Genomic DNA, 13,976 nt, shown 5'->3' with positions numbered 1-13,976 from the left:
CTCTCCTCTGCCCAACAATGGTTACTCCGGGGGAGAAAAAGGTGGAGCGATACCTTTGGGGACTGTCTCCCCAAGTGCAAAGTAGTGTCCTGGCTTCAAGGCCAACTACTTTTGACAGTGCCAGAGAGCTGGCACAACAACTTGTTGACCACCGAGCCGGTCATAATACTACAACCACCACCACTGATCAATCAAAAGGGGGAAACAACAAAAGGAAGTTCTGGAACCAAAAGAAGAGCCAACCAGCACAAGACCCCGCTAAGAAGCAACAAACTGTTGTTGTCTATGCTGCCACTACTGCTACCACTCCAGCACCACCGAAGCCATATGTTGGAACCCTACCCAAGTGCAACAAGTGCAACTTTCACCACAATGGTGCTTGTAGGGAGATGCACTGTAACAACTGCGACAGGAAGGGGCACACTGCTCGTTTCTGTAAAGCGCCGGCTCGACCAATCAACCAAGTCGCCAGTACGGGGGCAACCCGAACCTGCTACAACTGTGGAGACACAGGTCACTTCAAAAGAAACTGCCCCAAAGCACAAGCCCCTAATGCTGGTGGAGTAGGAAGAATCCTGGCAATAGGACATGGGGAAGCAGTTGAGGATCCCGCGGTGGTTACCGGTACGTTTCTCCTCAATAACTCTTATGCATGCGTACTATTCGATAGTGGAGCGGAGAGGAGTTTCGTGAGCCACCAATATAAACAATTACTTGAACAAAATCCCCAATCACTAAAGCATACTTATGTAGTAGAAATGGCAAATGGGAAAGTAGAACGCACTAGCGATATATACTCAGAGTGTACTCTCACTCTAGACAACCATACATTTAAAATTGACCTGATGTCGGTCACCATAAAAAGCTTCGACGTAATCATCGGGATGGATTGGTTAGTTTCTCACCGTGCCGACATTCTATGTTACGAAAGGGCCGTTCGCCTCAATCTACCAAATGACGAAACCCTTCTCATCTATGGTGACAAACCTAGTGCGAATTTACAAATCATCTCATGCATCAAAGCCCAAAAGTATCTCCGGAAGGAGTACCACGCCTTCTTGGCCCACGTAGTAGACAAGAAACAAGACGTGAAAGACATCAAAGACATCCCCGAAGTGTGTAACTTCCCGGATGTGTTCCCAGAAGATCTTCCTGGTGTACCACTCGCACGACAAGTCGATTTCAGAATTGACTTAATACCCGGAGCTACCCCCGTAGCCAGAGCTCCATACCGCCTCGCACCAACAGAAATGCAAGAGTTGTCCAGTCAGTTGAACGAGCTTTTAAGCAAAGGGTTCATCAGACCAAGCTTCTCACCTTGGGGAGCACCAGTCCTTTTTGTAAAGAAGAAGGACGGATCCTTTCGCATGTGCATCGACTATCGGGAACTAAACAAACTCACCATCAAGAACCGATATCCTCTACCCCGAATCGACGACCTTTTCGACCAACTCCAAGGAGCAAATTTCTTCTCAAAGATCGACCTAAGGTCAGGTTACCATCAGCTACGAGTTCAAGAAGAAGATATTCCCAAAACTGCATTCAGAACTCGCTATGGGCACTACGAGTTTGTGGTGATGTCCTTCGGTTTAACAAACGCACATGCGGTATTCATGGACCTAATGAATAGAGTGTGTCGACCCTACCTAGACAAGTTTGTAATCGTATTCATCGACGATATCTTTTTGTGTGATATTAAGCCTTGAGGTGGATTGTGGAAGGAAGATCTTGAAGTACTCAAGCTTGGAACAAGAGGAAGGCTGTAGATCCGAGTCCTACTTCATCTTAGCATCGTTTTTGAGGTAACAAGTTGTTACCTTGACCTTTTTCTATCTAGATCTATTCATTTGTGAGACTAGGGCCATTTTAGCAATATTGATATGTTATTTCGAGTATTGGGTGTGATCTGAAGTTGCAACTTCAGATCTAGGTTTATCTTGGTCTCTAAGATCATAAAGTTTCAGCCTTTAGTGCCCTAGGAGGTTAGATCTATTGATTGGAGTGTTGGAATTGCTTAGAATCACTTGGACATGGGATGGACCGCATGAACTCGACGAGTTGGATAAGGAACTCGACGAGTTAGGAAGGGCTTTTTCCGTTGTTTGGTTTCTGCATGGACTCGGCAAGTCAGCAGAGGACTCGACGAGTCAGTTAGGGTTTTCCCCGACTTCTGGACACGCATAGACTCAACGATTTGGTCGGAAACTCGGCGAGTCAGTGAGGGTTTTATGACCTTCTGAACTCTTAAGGAACTCGACGAGTTGCTAGATGCACTCGACGAGTTGGGTCAACATGGATTGTTGACCTTGAACGTTGACTTTGACTTTGACCAAGGATGGACTAGTTGACTTTTGGGGGTGTTTTGGTAAATTGGAAATTTATGGAATGGTTTTACGGTAAATATAGGTGGTGGAGTCCGTGATGGTGATTCGAGAGTTTGAGCTTATCACTTCAGTACGACACTTGCGATGTGAGTTCTCCTCACTATATCAACAGGGTCTAAGGCACCAATGACGGCCCTTTTCGGATTTGTATCCGGATTTATTACACGTTATGCTTTATGATATATATATATATATATATATATATATATATATATATATATATATATATCCTGGTTATAGGATGGTTGCTATGTTAGAGATCGGGTAGATCAGTATCCTGGTTATAGGATGGTTGCTATGTTAGAGATCGGTTAGATCAGTATCCTGGTTATAGGATGGTTGCTATGTTAGAGATAGGTTAGATCAGTATCCTGGTTATAGGATGGTTGTTATGTTAGTGATCGGTTAGATCGGTATCTTGGTTATAGGATGGTTGCCATGATTAGTGATCTGTTAGATCTGCATGTTTACTTGTTTATTTGTATGTGCACATGTTTGTTGGATTGGAGAAAGGGTTGAGGCAGGTCCTGCTGTGTGTAGTAGGCCAAGACACGCTGGGCAGACCGGGTAGACTGCACGCCCGGGCCGGGCAAATCTAGTCAGGCCGAAGGCCCAATGAGCGGTCCGGATAGGCTGAAGGCCCCGAGGAGGGTGGTCCAGACGTGCCGAGGGCTCGGAGAGCGGTCCAGATAGATTGAGGATAGGGAGTCGGTCCAGTCAGACTGATGCCTCATTATGCATGCTGTTTGCTTATATGTTTATATGATATGGTTATATTTGTATGACATTGGTATTTTGGGGGTAACTTACTAAGCCTTCGAGCTTACATTTATCGATTATTGTTTCAGGTACTTCTGATGATCGCGGGAAGGCGAAGGCGTGATCGTACAGCTCCTCATATTTCATGTTTTTATGATTTGATTCTAGGATACTCTGACATTATACTATTTTGGAAACATGTTTTATAATAATCTTGGTTTTAAAAATGTTTTAAAAAGTTTAAATTTGGCATGATTTTTATGGATGTTACAGAATATGTGAGCTCCTTGTCAAAATTCAAATCCACGAGCTTTCCCTTTTTTGCACGTATTAGCTTTGATAGTTGGATGTTTTTTGATAGACCTCTTTTTTTTAGGAAGCTCAGCTGAAAAATATAATTAAAAATATTAGTCACGATAGCTTTTAATAAATGAATAAAAGTAGCTAATAAATATATCATAATAAGACTTACCATCATGTTCGTGTTGTCCACAACCAAACTCAACTGGAGGTGGTGGATCCCCGGCTCCATCACCTCCACGTCCTAGGCCCATAACATCTGCCATCATGTAGAAGAGAATTGTCCAACTAAACCTCATATATAGCCTGCAAAATTACAAGATGTACAATATAGAAACACAATATGAATAATAGTTAGCCTGCAAAATTACAATATGAATAAAAGTTACACATATTGCATATACAAAAATAATACATTTCTATTATAGCATCCTACTTTTTTTTGTTTTTTTTTTCATTTTTTTCATTATAGCATTGTAGTTTCCAAATTGCATACAAATACATATACAAAAATAATACTTTCCATTATAGCATCCTACTTTATTTTGTTTTCATTTTTTTCATCTATAACATTATAGTTTCCAAATTACATACAAATACACAAACTATATTTATAATTTTCTATACATACAAATACACATATAAAAAAATAATTCTTTCCATATAGCATCCTACTTTATTTTTTTCATTTTTTTTCATCTATATCATTATAGCATCCAAATTGCATACAAATACACAAACTACATACATAATTTCTATACATACAATTACACCTATACAAAAATAATACACATTCCATTATAGCATCCTACTTTGTTTTCTTTTCATATACATATACATAAACTTATACATATATAAACATATACACTTATACATAATACACATCTATATATAAAAATCAACATATTAAAATACACTTATACATACATTACGATCACAAATGGAAAACAAATATACATATATAAACATATACACTTATACATAAAAATACAAATACACATATTTGCAAACAAATACATATATATATAAACATACATAATTTTTATGTTTTCACCATAAATACATGTATATATACATACATTACACATATGCATACATTATACATACTTACAAAAACACATAAAAATACATATATACATACACATAATACAAATACATAAATACATATGTTATAAAGGAACCTGGTTGTGTAATCCAGCGGAGAAGGGTGGTGGTGGCGGTATTCCGGCAGCTTTCTGGCCAACAGGTTCTTTCCAGCCAAACAATTCGGCAGAAAACAAGAAAAACCCGCTAGAGGTTGCAATAATCTACAATGGTTGCAACAATACGACTCTTAAGTCAGTGGGAGAAGAAAATGAAAATGAAATCGATGCAAAAGGACGCGAAAACCCACATGTGGTCACTGGTTCTACTTCCTCGTTGTCGGTATTACGATTCCTCGTCGCCAGTGATATGAATTGTCGATGGAATTGACGGAATTGGAGTAAGAGCCGATGAAATTAACGGACTGTGTTGGTATTCGCCGGTGGAATCGTCATAGAAAAGCGAAGGCAAAAGAGGAAAGGAAATCAGTTGCATGTTGTGTATATCCCGTCAAGCCTTTGGCGGTGACAAATATGTATCAGCGGCGACAAAAGCGAATTAGCAGTGACGAGTTTTAGAGGGAATTTATCGTGGTCTTATTTCGAGTATCAGCGGCGTCATTCGTCGCCACAAAAGGCGTCACTGCTATTGCTATGTGCGACGTCTGTTGTGAGCTGTTGGATTAGGAAAAAATCAACGATTGGGTTTATTACTGGTGTTTGACAGGGATCGAGGTTTATCGCCATTAGCGGCGACGTATAACATGAAAGTCTTATGTCGCCGCTAAAGGGAGTTGTCGCCACTAATGGTGATTATTCTTGTAGTGTATTACTCTTTTATTTTATAAACATGTTTTAGTCAAAAAAATTTGAGAAATTTCGATTTTCCGTTTGTCAAATAAGATAATTTTAAGACAAATTTGCAAAAATGGTCCCTATGGTATGCACTTTTTGGGGTTTTAGTCCAAACCACGACTTTTTTGGATTGGTGGTCCTTTTGAGGTAGTTTGCTTGTGATTTTGGTCCTTTGGTAAACTGAAAAGACTAAATTTCCCTTATTATATTTATCTTCCATTTCTTTCCTATAAGTATTTATATATATAAAATAAAAATAGGAGCCCACATACCTCTCTCTCTCACTCTCTCTCTCTCCCCCCTAATTTTAGCATTAAAGGAATGCCAAACTTCCACTCAAATTATTCTTTTCTTCCCCTTCATCTGCAATGGTTGAGCTTTCCAAATTTATTCCCTTCACCAGTGTCCTTCCACTGCCACCAAAGAAGACAACTTATTGTCTAACAATGAGTCGTCGAAAACTCTAGCAATCACAATTCAGATTCAACATCAAATGATGAACAATCACACATTTGCACATACACCTGCAAATCGACTTCCTTATCAAAAGAAAGAAATCGACTTCTAGGCCTAACAAAATCCTGTAGAAATCGATTTGTCAGCCCAAACAAAACCCTATAGATATCGATTTTTTTGTCCAACAAAACCTTGTAGAACCGATCGTATTTTTACTGTGTGCGTGAGATGGGGGAGATGATGAATGGCAGCTTGTTATCAGCATCTGAAATTGGACTTCTTGGTGTAGAAAAAAAAACATGAAGCTCCAACAACTACGTGTGACAACCTGAAATTTTCATTTGTATAAACTCCACAGTCAAGTACATCAAATAATGGTCAAATTCATCTCAGTACGTTTTTGGCCGATTTTCAGTCCGTTTGGGTGTTTTTATTTTATATTCGTCAAGCGAACAAATAAAAGGAAGTATACTTTAGAGGTTGTCGTGCATCACGTAAGTCTCAAAACTCCAAGAGTTTGGAGTTTACGGCCCCAAAGATGGAGTTTACGGTCGTAAACTCTAAAGAGTATAAATATGATATTTAGTCATTTTTGGCTCATTTTTCACTTCCTAGTCCAAGAACGCCCAAGTTTTCTCTCAAGTATCATATCTCATTTCTTCAAATCCGCCAAAAATGTAAGTGTTTTCTTCCTAGATTCGTTCATATAACACTTTATCTAGTGTTTATACTCGATTTCATCCATGGAAATCTCCTCTTTTCTTAGATCTTCAAGTGTTCTTCAAAACACCAAGAACACCAAGAACACACACTAGTGTTCTTGGCCCTTAAACACTCATTCGGGCTTCCTATAAGTAAGTACACTCCTCCTAACTAGTTGCTTGCTTAGAATACATGTTAAACCCTTGAAGAACATCAAAATCCCCAAGAACATATGTGTTTACGGTTTAGGGAGATCTCCTAGAACCGTAAACACCTTCAAATGGTGTTTAAGTGCCCCTAACACCTTCCATGGCTTGTATAAAGGACTGGAACCTTGCATGCATAAGCTAGAAACACCAAATCACGAAATGGTTGGGTAAACATGAGTTTACGGCCGTAAACTCATGGGTTTACGACCGTAAACACATGTGTTTACGACCGTAAACTCCCAAGAGTGGTCCAAGGACCTTAAACTCCATTGGTGAACCATTTCGAGCCCTAGCCACTTCCTAAGCCTTTGATTCAAGTCTAGCTTACTTCCTTGAGTGGTATAAGACCTTAAAACACCCAATGACACCATTGCCATGAGTTTACGGCCGTAAAATCATGGGGGAAATGGTCCCAGAACCGTAAACCCATATGGTGTTACCATATGGGGAGTAAACTCCAATGTGAGGCTATACTCTCTTTATATGCAACCCTTAGTACTCTTAGCACTTGTAGCAAAGTGTTTTCATGTATTAGGGTGTCTTAACTTACTTAATTAGTTATTAGAGGACTAATTAGATACATAAATGTATCATTGCATGTTCAATAGGATCCAAGTGTGTGTTCAAGTCTTCACTTGACACATAGCATCCTATACCATCCGTTCATCCGAATCACCCATCACAGGTGAGTTCATACCCCTTAATTAACCTTTTAAATGATTTTAAATGCTTTTATGGGGGGAATACAAGTTGAACTGATAAGTTATTATATCAATCACATGTGATTAATAACTGTCTAGCAAATAGATTTTTGCATGTCAAACTGTTTTTATCCAGCTAAAGGTTTTCAAATCTTGTTTTCAAATCTTGTTTCCAAATCTTGTTTTCAAATCTCTTTTAAAGTACAAAAATCCCTTTTTGAATTATTAAGCTTTTATCAAAGTCTTTTAAACTTATTTCCTTGGTAGATTTATGTCTATATAGATATAGTTATATAAGTAGGGCTTGAAGGACTTAGAACTAATAGCCCGCTTTATTTCCTGTTCCTTGTTTGGTTGTGGACTTAGAGCATCCGGCTATTTGTCCGAGTGTCGTTGAAGTCCTAGTTATATATTATGTATATCTGGTTAGATATTAAAATTCTTATCCCAGTTCAACACCTTTGGGTAGCAAAGGCATCTAGATAACCTCTCAAGTAAACTATAATAGGTATAGTTTAGAAACCAACCATAACTTTCATGAAGGAGAACTTAGTTATATCTATATTTAAACACTTGTACTTTTAGTAAAAAGAAAGGTATATAGAAATCAAAACATGAGATACATCCTCATGACGTGGATTTCACCGTTGTCGAGTGGTAACCAGAGTCTCCTGGAGGGAGAGCGGGCATTGTGTGTATAGATCTATACGGGACAGACCATCCCACATCCTGACTGCTAGCTACAGTCCCGACCGACCAAGCCAAGGGGTGACAAATGTCACATTCATTCCGACGCCATCAGGTCGTCATGTTTACATCCGTCAATCAGTATGGTTACTAGTATCTTTACATTTACCTTATAATTCATGGCTTTAAGGTAGGTATTATCATGGTATTTTCAACATATAAAACCATTCATAATGTACTTTCCTAGTTATATACTAGGCCACATTTTTAACTTAGGATTAAAGGTTACTTTAGACTCTTCGAGGCGTATTGTTCACTTAATACCGCCTGGAGTCTGTATTTCATTTATTTTAGACTCTTCGAGGCGTATTGTTCACTTAATACTGCCTGGAGTCTGTATTTCATTTATTTTAGACTCTTCGAGGCGTATTGTTCACTTAATACCGCCTAGAGTCGGTATTTCATTTATTTTAGACTCCCCGAGGCGTATTGTTCACTTAGTACCGCCTGGAGTCTGTATTTCAATTATTTTAGACTCTTCGAGGCGTATTGTTCACTTAATACCGCCTGGAGTCTATATTTCATTTATTTTAGACTCCCCGAGGCGTATTGTTCACTTAGTACCGCCTGGAGTCTGTATTTCAATTACTTTAAACTCCCCGAGGTGTATTGCTCATTAAATACTACCCGGAGTCTGTATTTTATTTCTTTATAAACAACAACGTCATTGCTGAAGAAAAGTATTATTTTCCCTATTACTTTTACTTGTGACCTTCTCACATATTTATTAAAGTATAAACTATATTTTGATAGTGATAGTTGCTTTTGGGGAAAATACTCCTTAAACAATAAAACAGTCAGGTCTTGGTAGAAGACTGCTTTTAGTAGAGAAACCCATTCGTTTAAACATAAAACAATCGGGTCTTGGTAGAAGACTACTTTTATTAGAAAATATAGGATTTTCTGGAAGGAATTCTAATACTCTGTAAATTCTAAACCACCATCTTTTATTAGATTATTTTGAAGAAAAACATGTATTTATATCAATGCCATTAAATACTTATGAACTCACCAGCATTAAAAATGCTGATACTCGCTTTCAAAATAACTTGTATTCTCAGGTCGTCAGTAGACAGGTACACTCCGGGAGCTTTTGTGAAGACAGCCTTGTACCGAGCTGCAATTATGTTATTCTCTGTATTTACTTTTGATGTTGATGCTAAATGTAACCTATGTAAAATTATTACTATTAATGCAATGATTGTTGTAATTTGATTACTATACTGCATATGTTGTGATACTTGACATGTCGTCCTCCACCCCAGAACGTTTCCGCCGTTCCGGTTTTGGGGTGTGACACTACGCACCGTCTTCTTCCTCAAAATCAGACATGAAAACCTTGAAATCAAACATTGAAAACCCATGAAACCTTTGAATCGGACCTTGAAAACAACCCTTATCTGCCACCAACACCACTGTCGATAGTGGCGACGATGGTGTGAAATCTTTCTATGGTGGCCGACATGGTGGTAGGAGGTGATAATGGCTGCACGGAAAGAAGAAAAGGTTTTGATGACTCTTGTGTGGAAAAAATACGATGGTGGTAATGGCTATGTGGAAGGAGGAGGGAGCCGCCAGTGGTTGTGTCTCGGACTGTAATGGTGTCGGCTTCCTCTTAACTATGAAGGAAAACCATAGATGGTCTTTGTAGTTAAGGGATGTAAACAAGAGCGAACTGGTAGGGGGAGGAGATGAGAGAGAGAGAGAGAGAGAGAGAGAGAGAGAGAGAGAGAGAGAATGGGGTGTGGGCTCCATTTTATTATTAATAAAAGATTAAATTAAATAGAAAAAAACATAAAAAAATATATAAAAGGGAAATTTAGTGATTTTAATTTTCGGAGGGACCATTTTCACATACAAACTAGTCCAAAAGGAGAAGCCAAAAAAGTCATGGTTTGGACTAAAACCCCAAAAAAATGCATACCATAGGGACATTTTTGCAGTTTTGTCTAATTTTATTTTTAAAGTTGATAGATTAAAAATAAAAAATAATAAAAATAAAAATAAAATAAAATAAAATAAAATAAACTATTTCTAAACATACCCTACAAGGGATCTTTTAGAATATTGGTGTCATGGGTGTGAGACCCGTGTATTACACGAGTTTCAATATATCTACCCCAATAAAATGGTACATATTTGTAAAATGATGACGACAATAATGATGTAAACATTAAACATGAATTAATTACAACTTGCTACATATAAAAAAACAAAATGATGAATAAGTAAGTAAGTTAATGTATAATAATAAAAACAACTATTAAAATATTGACACTTATTTTGATGAATTACAAATTTCTAAAGACTTCCTTATACAACATTAGATGTCGTGTTGGTAAGTTTACCATCTTTATCTAAAATTAATATCTTTAATCCAGCTTTACTTTTAACTCTCGAGAATGCAATATACAATTGTCCATGAATGAATACTGGTTGTCTCAAAAACAACCCCACCCTCGATAGTGATTGCCCTTAACTTTTATTTATTGTCATTGCAAAACATACAACCAGTGGAAATTGTCGTCTTTGAAATATGAAAGGAATCCTTTTATCTGAAGGCGTCAAAGACATTCTTGGAATAAACGTACGGTTTCCGATATTACTTCCAGATATTATTTCAGCTTCTATAACACGTTTACCCAATGCAATAACCCATAACCTCGTGCCATTGCACAATCCGCATTTCTGATCAATATTCCTTAGTAACATAACCGGAACACCGACTTTTAAAACCAACTTATGAATTGGCATACCTGAAGGTCTAAGACCATTTAGAACATCAGGAGAGTATAAAGTTTCATCAACTTCATCATGAACAAAATCAACATGAGAAAGAGTATCTGAACTTAAATACTCCCGTGGATCTCCTGGAAATAATTTTAAAAAACGCTCGTTACTCTCTTGAACGACTTCATTCTTCGGGCAATGATTGCTCTTTCTTGAAAATAAATCAGAATCTTGGCATTTTCAACAATAGAAGGATAGACAAATCCAATTAATGAACCAATAGGATCAACTGAATCAACAATGAGAAGATCAGTGAAAATATCAATAATTGCCTCGCCATCATTCAAACCACCAACTTTTCCTTCTCTAATATCCAAAATCCATTTTGCAAAAGTCGTCGTTTCTTGAATATCATATGTGAGAACACTTAACCTCATGTTTTTTTGTTAATGTTGACTTTGCAACTTGACCAAATATAAGAGGAACTTAAAGAAGCATTCACAATGTCTTGCCTGCTTCCAGTAGGAACAACTGGTAGAATTTGTCTAAAATCGCCTCCAAAGACAATTGATTTTCCTCCAAATGGCAATTTTGAGTTTCCACGAAAATCACAACTCAATATATCTTTCAAAGAACGATCCAAGGATTCAAATGCATGCTTATGAATCATAGGTTCCTCGTCCCATAATCAATGATGTTTTTTTAACAATTCGGCTACATCACTATCCGGTGCAAAAGAACAAAAGGAATCCTCAGTAAGATTTAGAGGAATTATAAAGCGTGAGTGTGCTGTTCTACCTCCGGTTAGTAACAATGAAGCAATACCACTTGAAGCAACATTTAAAACGATATCACCTTTAGATCTTATAGATGCAGATAAAGTCTTCCAAAGAAAAGTTTTACCGGTACCTCCATAGCCATAAACAAAAAAGCACACCTCCTTTTTTCTGTTTAACAGCTGTCATGATTTCATCAAAAATTGATCGTTGTTCAATTGTTAATGAATCAAGTAGTTGATGAGATTCTTGTTGTAGACTGTTAATATCAAAATCTAACTCCTCAGTAATCAAACGGTTGTTTGAAGAAGATACCGAATCATGATCAGGGTAAGGCATCCCAACAAAATCTTTAAGGCTTGAACTGTTTTGGAGTAGAATTTTTTCAATCTCATATAGCGTCAAGTTTTTAAGCTGATCGTCATTAAGGGATAAACATATACAATTGCAGAGTTAATTATTAAAGGATAAATACAGGCAATTATCACGTAATAAAAATAATGTGTATAAAAAAACTTTTAAATATTTATAAGAAACATCAAAATTTCAAATAATAATATATTTAGCATTTAAAAAATATATAAGTAATGTATATAATGTAAGGAATGACAAAAATAATAATACCTGGAGACTTTAATCTTATTCGTTGATTGTAGAGAATTCCATCGGATAAGTATTGCCAAGTATTTTCCCAAACATAACACGGTTTAGACAAACTATTAGACTTTAGCATAGTTGCAAATAGAAACCGTAAATAATAACAAGATCCTGAATGACTTGCTTCCTCGATGGCATCAATATATTCTCTATCATCTTCTAAAAGTCCAAGAACATAACATGCATCTCTAAAAGTAGGACATTCGTTTCCATTAACCGTATGAATATCTGCAAATGATTTCATACCTTTGACTTTATTTAAAAGAATTCTCAAAAAATATGCTTCACCGAGATTAGGTGAAACTGTGTGAATCCTCCCAATAGAAAACCCTTTTTTCTTGGCTCCCAACAACGATCTTCTTGTTTCCATACAAATTTTGTAGGAAACTCAACATAAGAAAGTTTTTGTGCATCCTTATTATGTTCATTACAACTCATCCAAGATAAGAACATCGAAGAAGAAACAGATTGTTTGTTGAGGACATCTTCAATATCATCATCTGCTCCGTATACAACATTTTGTTTTCCAGGAAGATGGAACAGAAGCCTTACAACTGAAGGATATATGTAATGAACATCAAATACATACATACGCCACGAAGCTTCACATGCAGACAAATACCTACAATCATAGTAGTTCTTTATTTCATCAACTGGAGCATCATCATTATCACCTCCATTGTTTTGTGCAACTTCAACAGTAGCCCGATCAGGACCCTTGTTAACATATTTAAACAAATATTTGATGGAAGCCGCTTGATTGCACCACTCTACATTAATGTGAGCCTGATATCGTTTCAAAAGGGTTTTGTGATATGGAACAACACTTCTGTTGTCTAACTTAACACCCGACTTTTCTATAAAAGATCCATCATTACGTCTCCTATATATTGGATAACCATTTGAATCAACGGAAGTATTCTCCAAGAATGGCTTTGGGATCATCGTCTTTGTTTGAACACTAGTTTTCACTCATGCATGGGCATTTAGGATTATCAGAACCACATGGACCATGCATCATAAACTCACTGGCAAGTGAGTACAATTCTGGATCATCGTCTTTGTTTGGAATTTCAGCCGAAATAACTCGATCAATATGTTCAAACAGTAGGGAGTTTGTAATCAGAGTGCATGAATAAACATATATGTGCGTGAGGCTGACCGCGCTTTTGAAACTCCACCGTATAAACAACTGTAGATTTAAATAAATATAATATTATAAGATAATAAAAAAACATAAAAAAAAACATTTTAATAACACTATTATCGTAATATATGGTACCTGCTAGTTGGACCTCTTCTTTAAGTCTTTAATCTAAGAATCCAACTTAATTTTGAATAATCTAGACAGGATATCGGGCCTATCTTCGGGATTAAGTGTGGTGTCAGCAAGAAACCTTTCAATTTCAGGCCACTTTCGATTGCATGTTACGGTTATGAAAAAATCTGGGTATCCAAACCACTTACAAAGCGACAAGGCATCTAAATAGTTTTGCATCATGTAGCGTGCACCACCCGTAAAAGAAGAAGGAAAGATAACACGTTTTCCAACGTTAGAAATATCAGTATTACCATGACTTTGTACTCTTTTTAAAGTTTCATAAGATTCACATCTAAG

At 37.1% G+C, this 13,976-nt stretch overlaps 1 protein-coding gene across 1 annotated transcript; it reads right to left on the bottom strand.

Annotated features, from left to right (window-relative positions):
- Nucleotides 1-11,613: 11,613 nt before the first annotated feature.
- LOC145127449 (uncharacterized) lies at nucleotides 11,614-12,949 on the bottom strand. The gene is made up of 4 exons (XM_079062647.1): nucleotides 12,688-12,949; nucleotides 12,483-12,586; nucleotides 11,863-12,115; nucleotides 11,614-11,780 (listed from the first exon to the last, which is right to left on the bottom strand). Exons 1-4 carry the CDS (start codon nucleotides 12,947-12,949, stop codon nucleotides 11,614-11,616), a joined length of 786 nt encoding a protein of 261 aa, XP_078918773.1.
- Nucleotides 12,950-13,976: the final 1,027 nt, after the last annotated feature.

This window comes from Lactuca virosa, chromosome 1, assembly GCF_052849685.1.
Source record: "Lactuca virosa cultivar CGN04683 chromosome 1, Lactuca_virosa_CGN04683_v6, whole genome shotgun sequence".
Classification (NCBI taxonomy): Eukaryota; Viridiplantae; Streptophyta; class Magnoliopsida; order Asterales; family Asteraceae; genus Lactuca; species Lactuca virosa.
Note: the sequence above shows the minus strand (reverse complement) of the source record. Positions and strands in the feature narration are given on the sequence as shown.

What these genes read in the sequence shown, in the direction of transcription:
- LOC145127449 (XM_079062647.1), bottom strand. Translation starts at nt 12,949, where the DNA reads ATGTATGTATTTGATGTTCATTACATATATCCTTCAGTTGTAAGGCTT. An exon ending in TTGGGAGCCAAGAAAAAAGG is followed by an intron (nt 12,587 to 12,687) that starts GTTTTCTATTGG and finishes AATCATTTGCAG; the next exon opens with ATATTCATACGGTTAATGGA. An exon ending in TGTTAAACAGAAAAAAGGAG is followed by an intron (nt 11,781 to 11,862) that starts GTGTGCTTTTTT and finishes TAAGATCTAAAG; the next exon opens with GTGATATCGTTTTAAATGTT.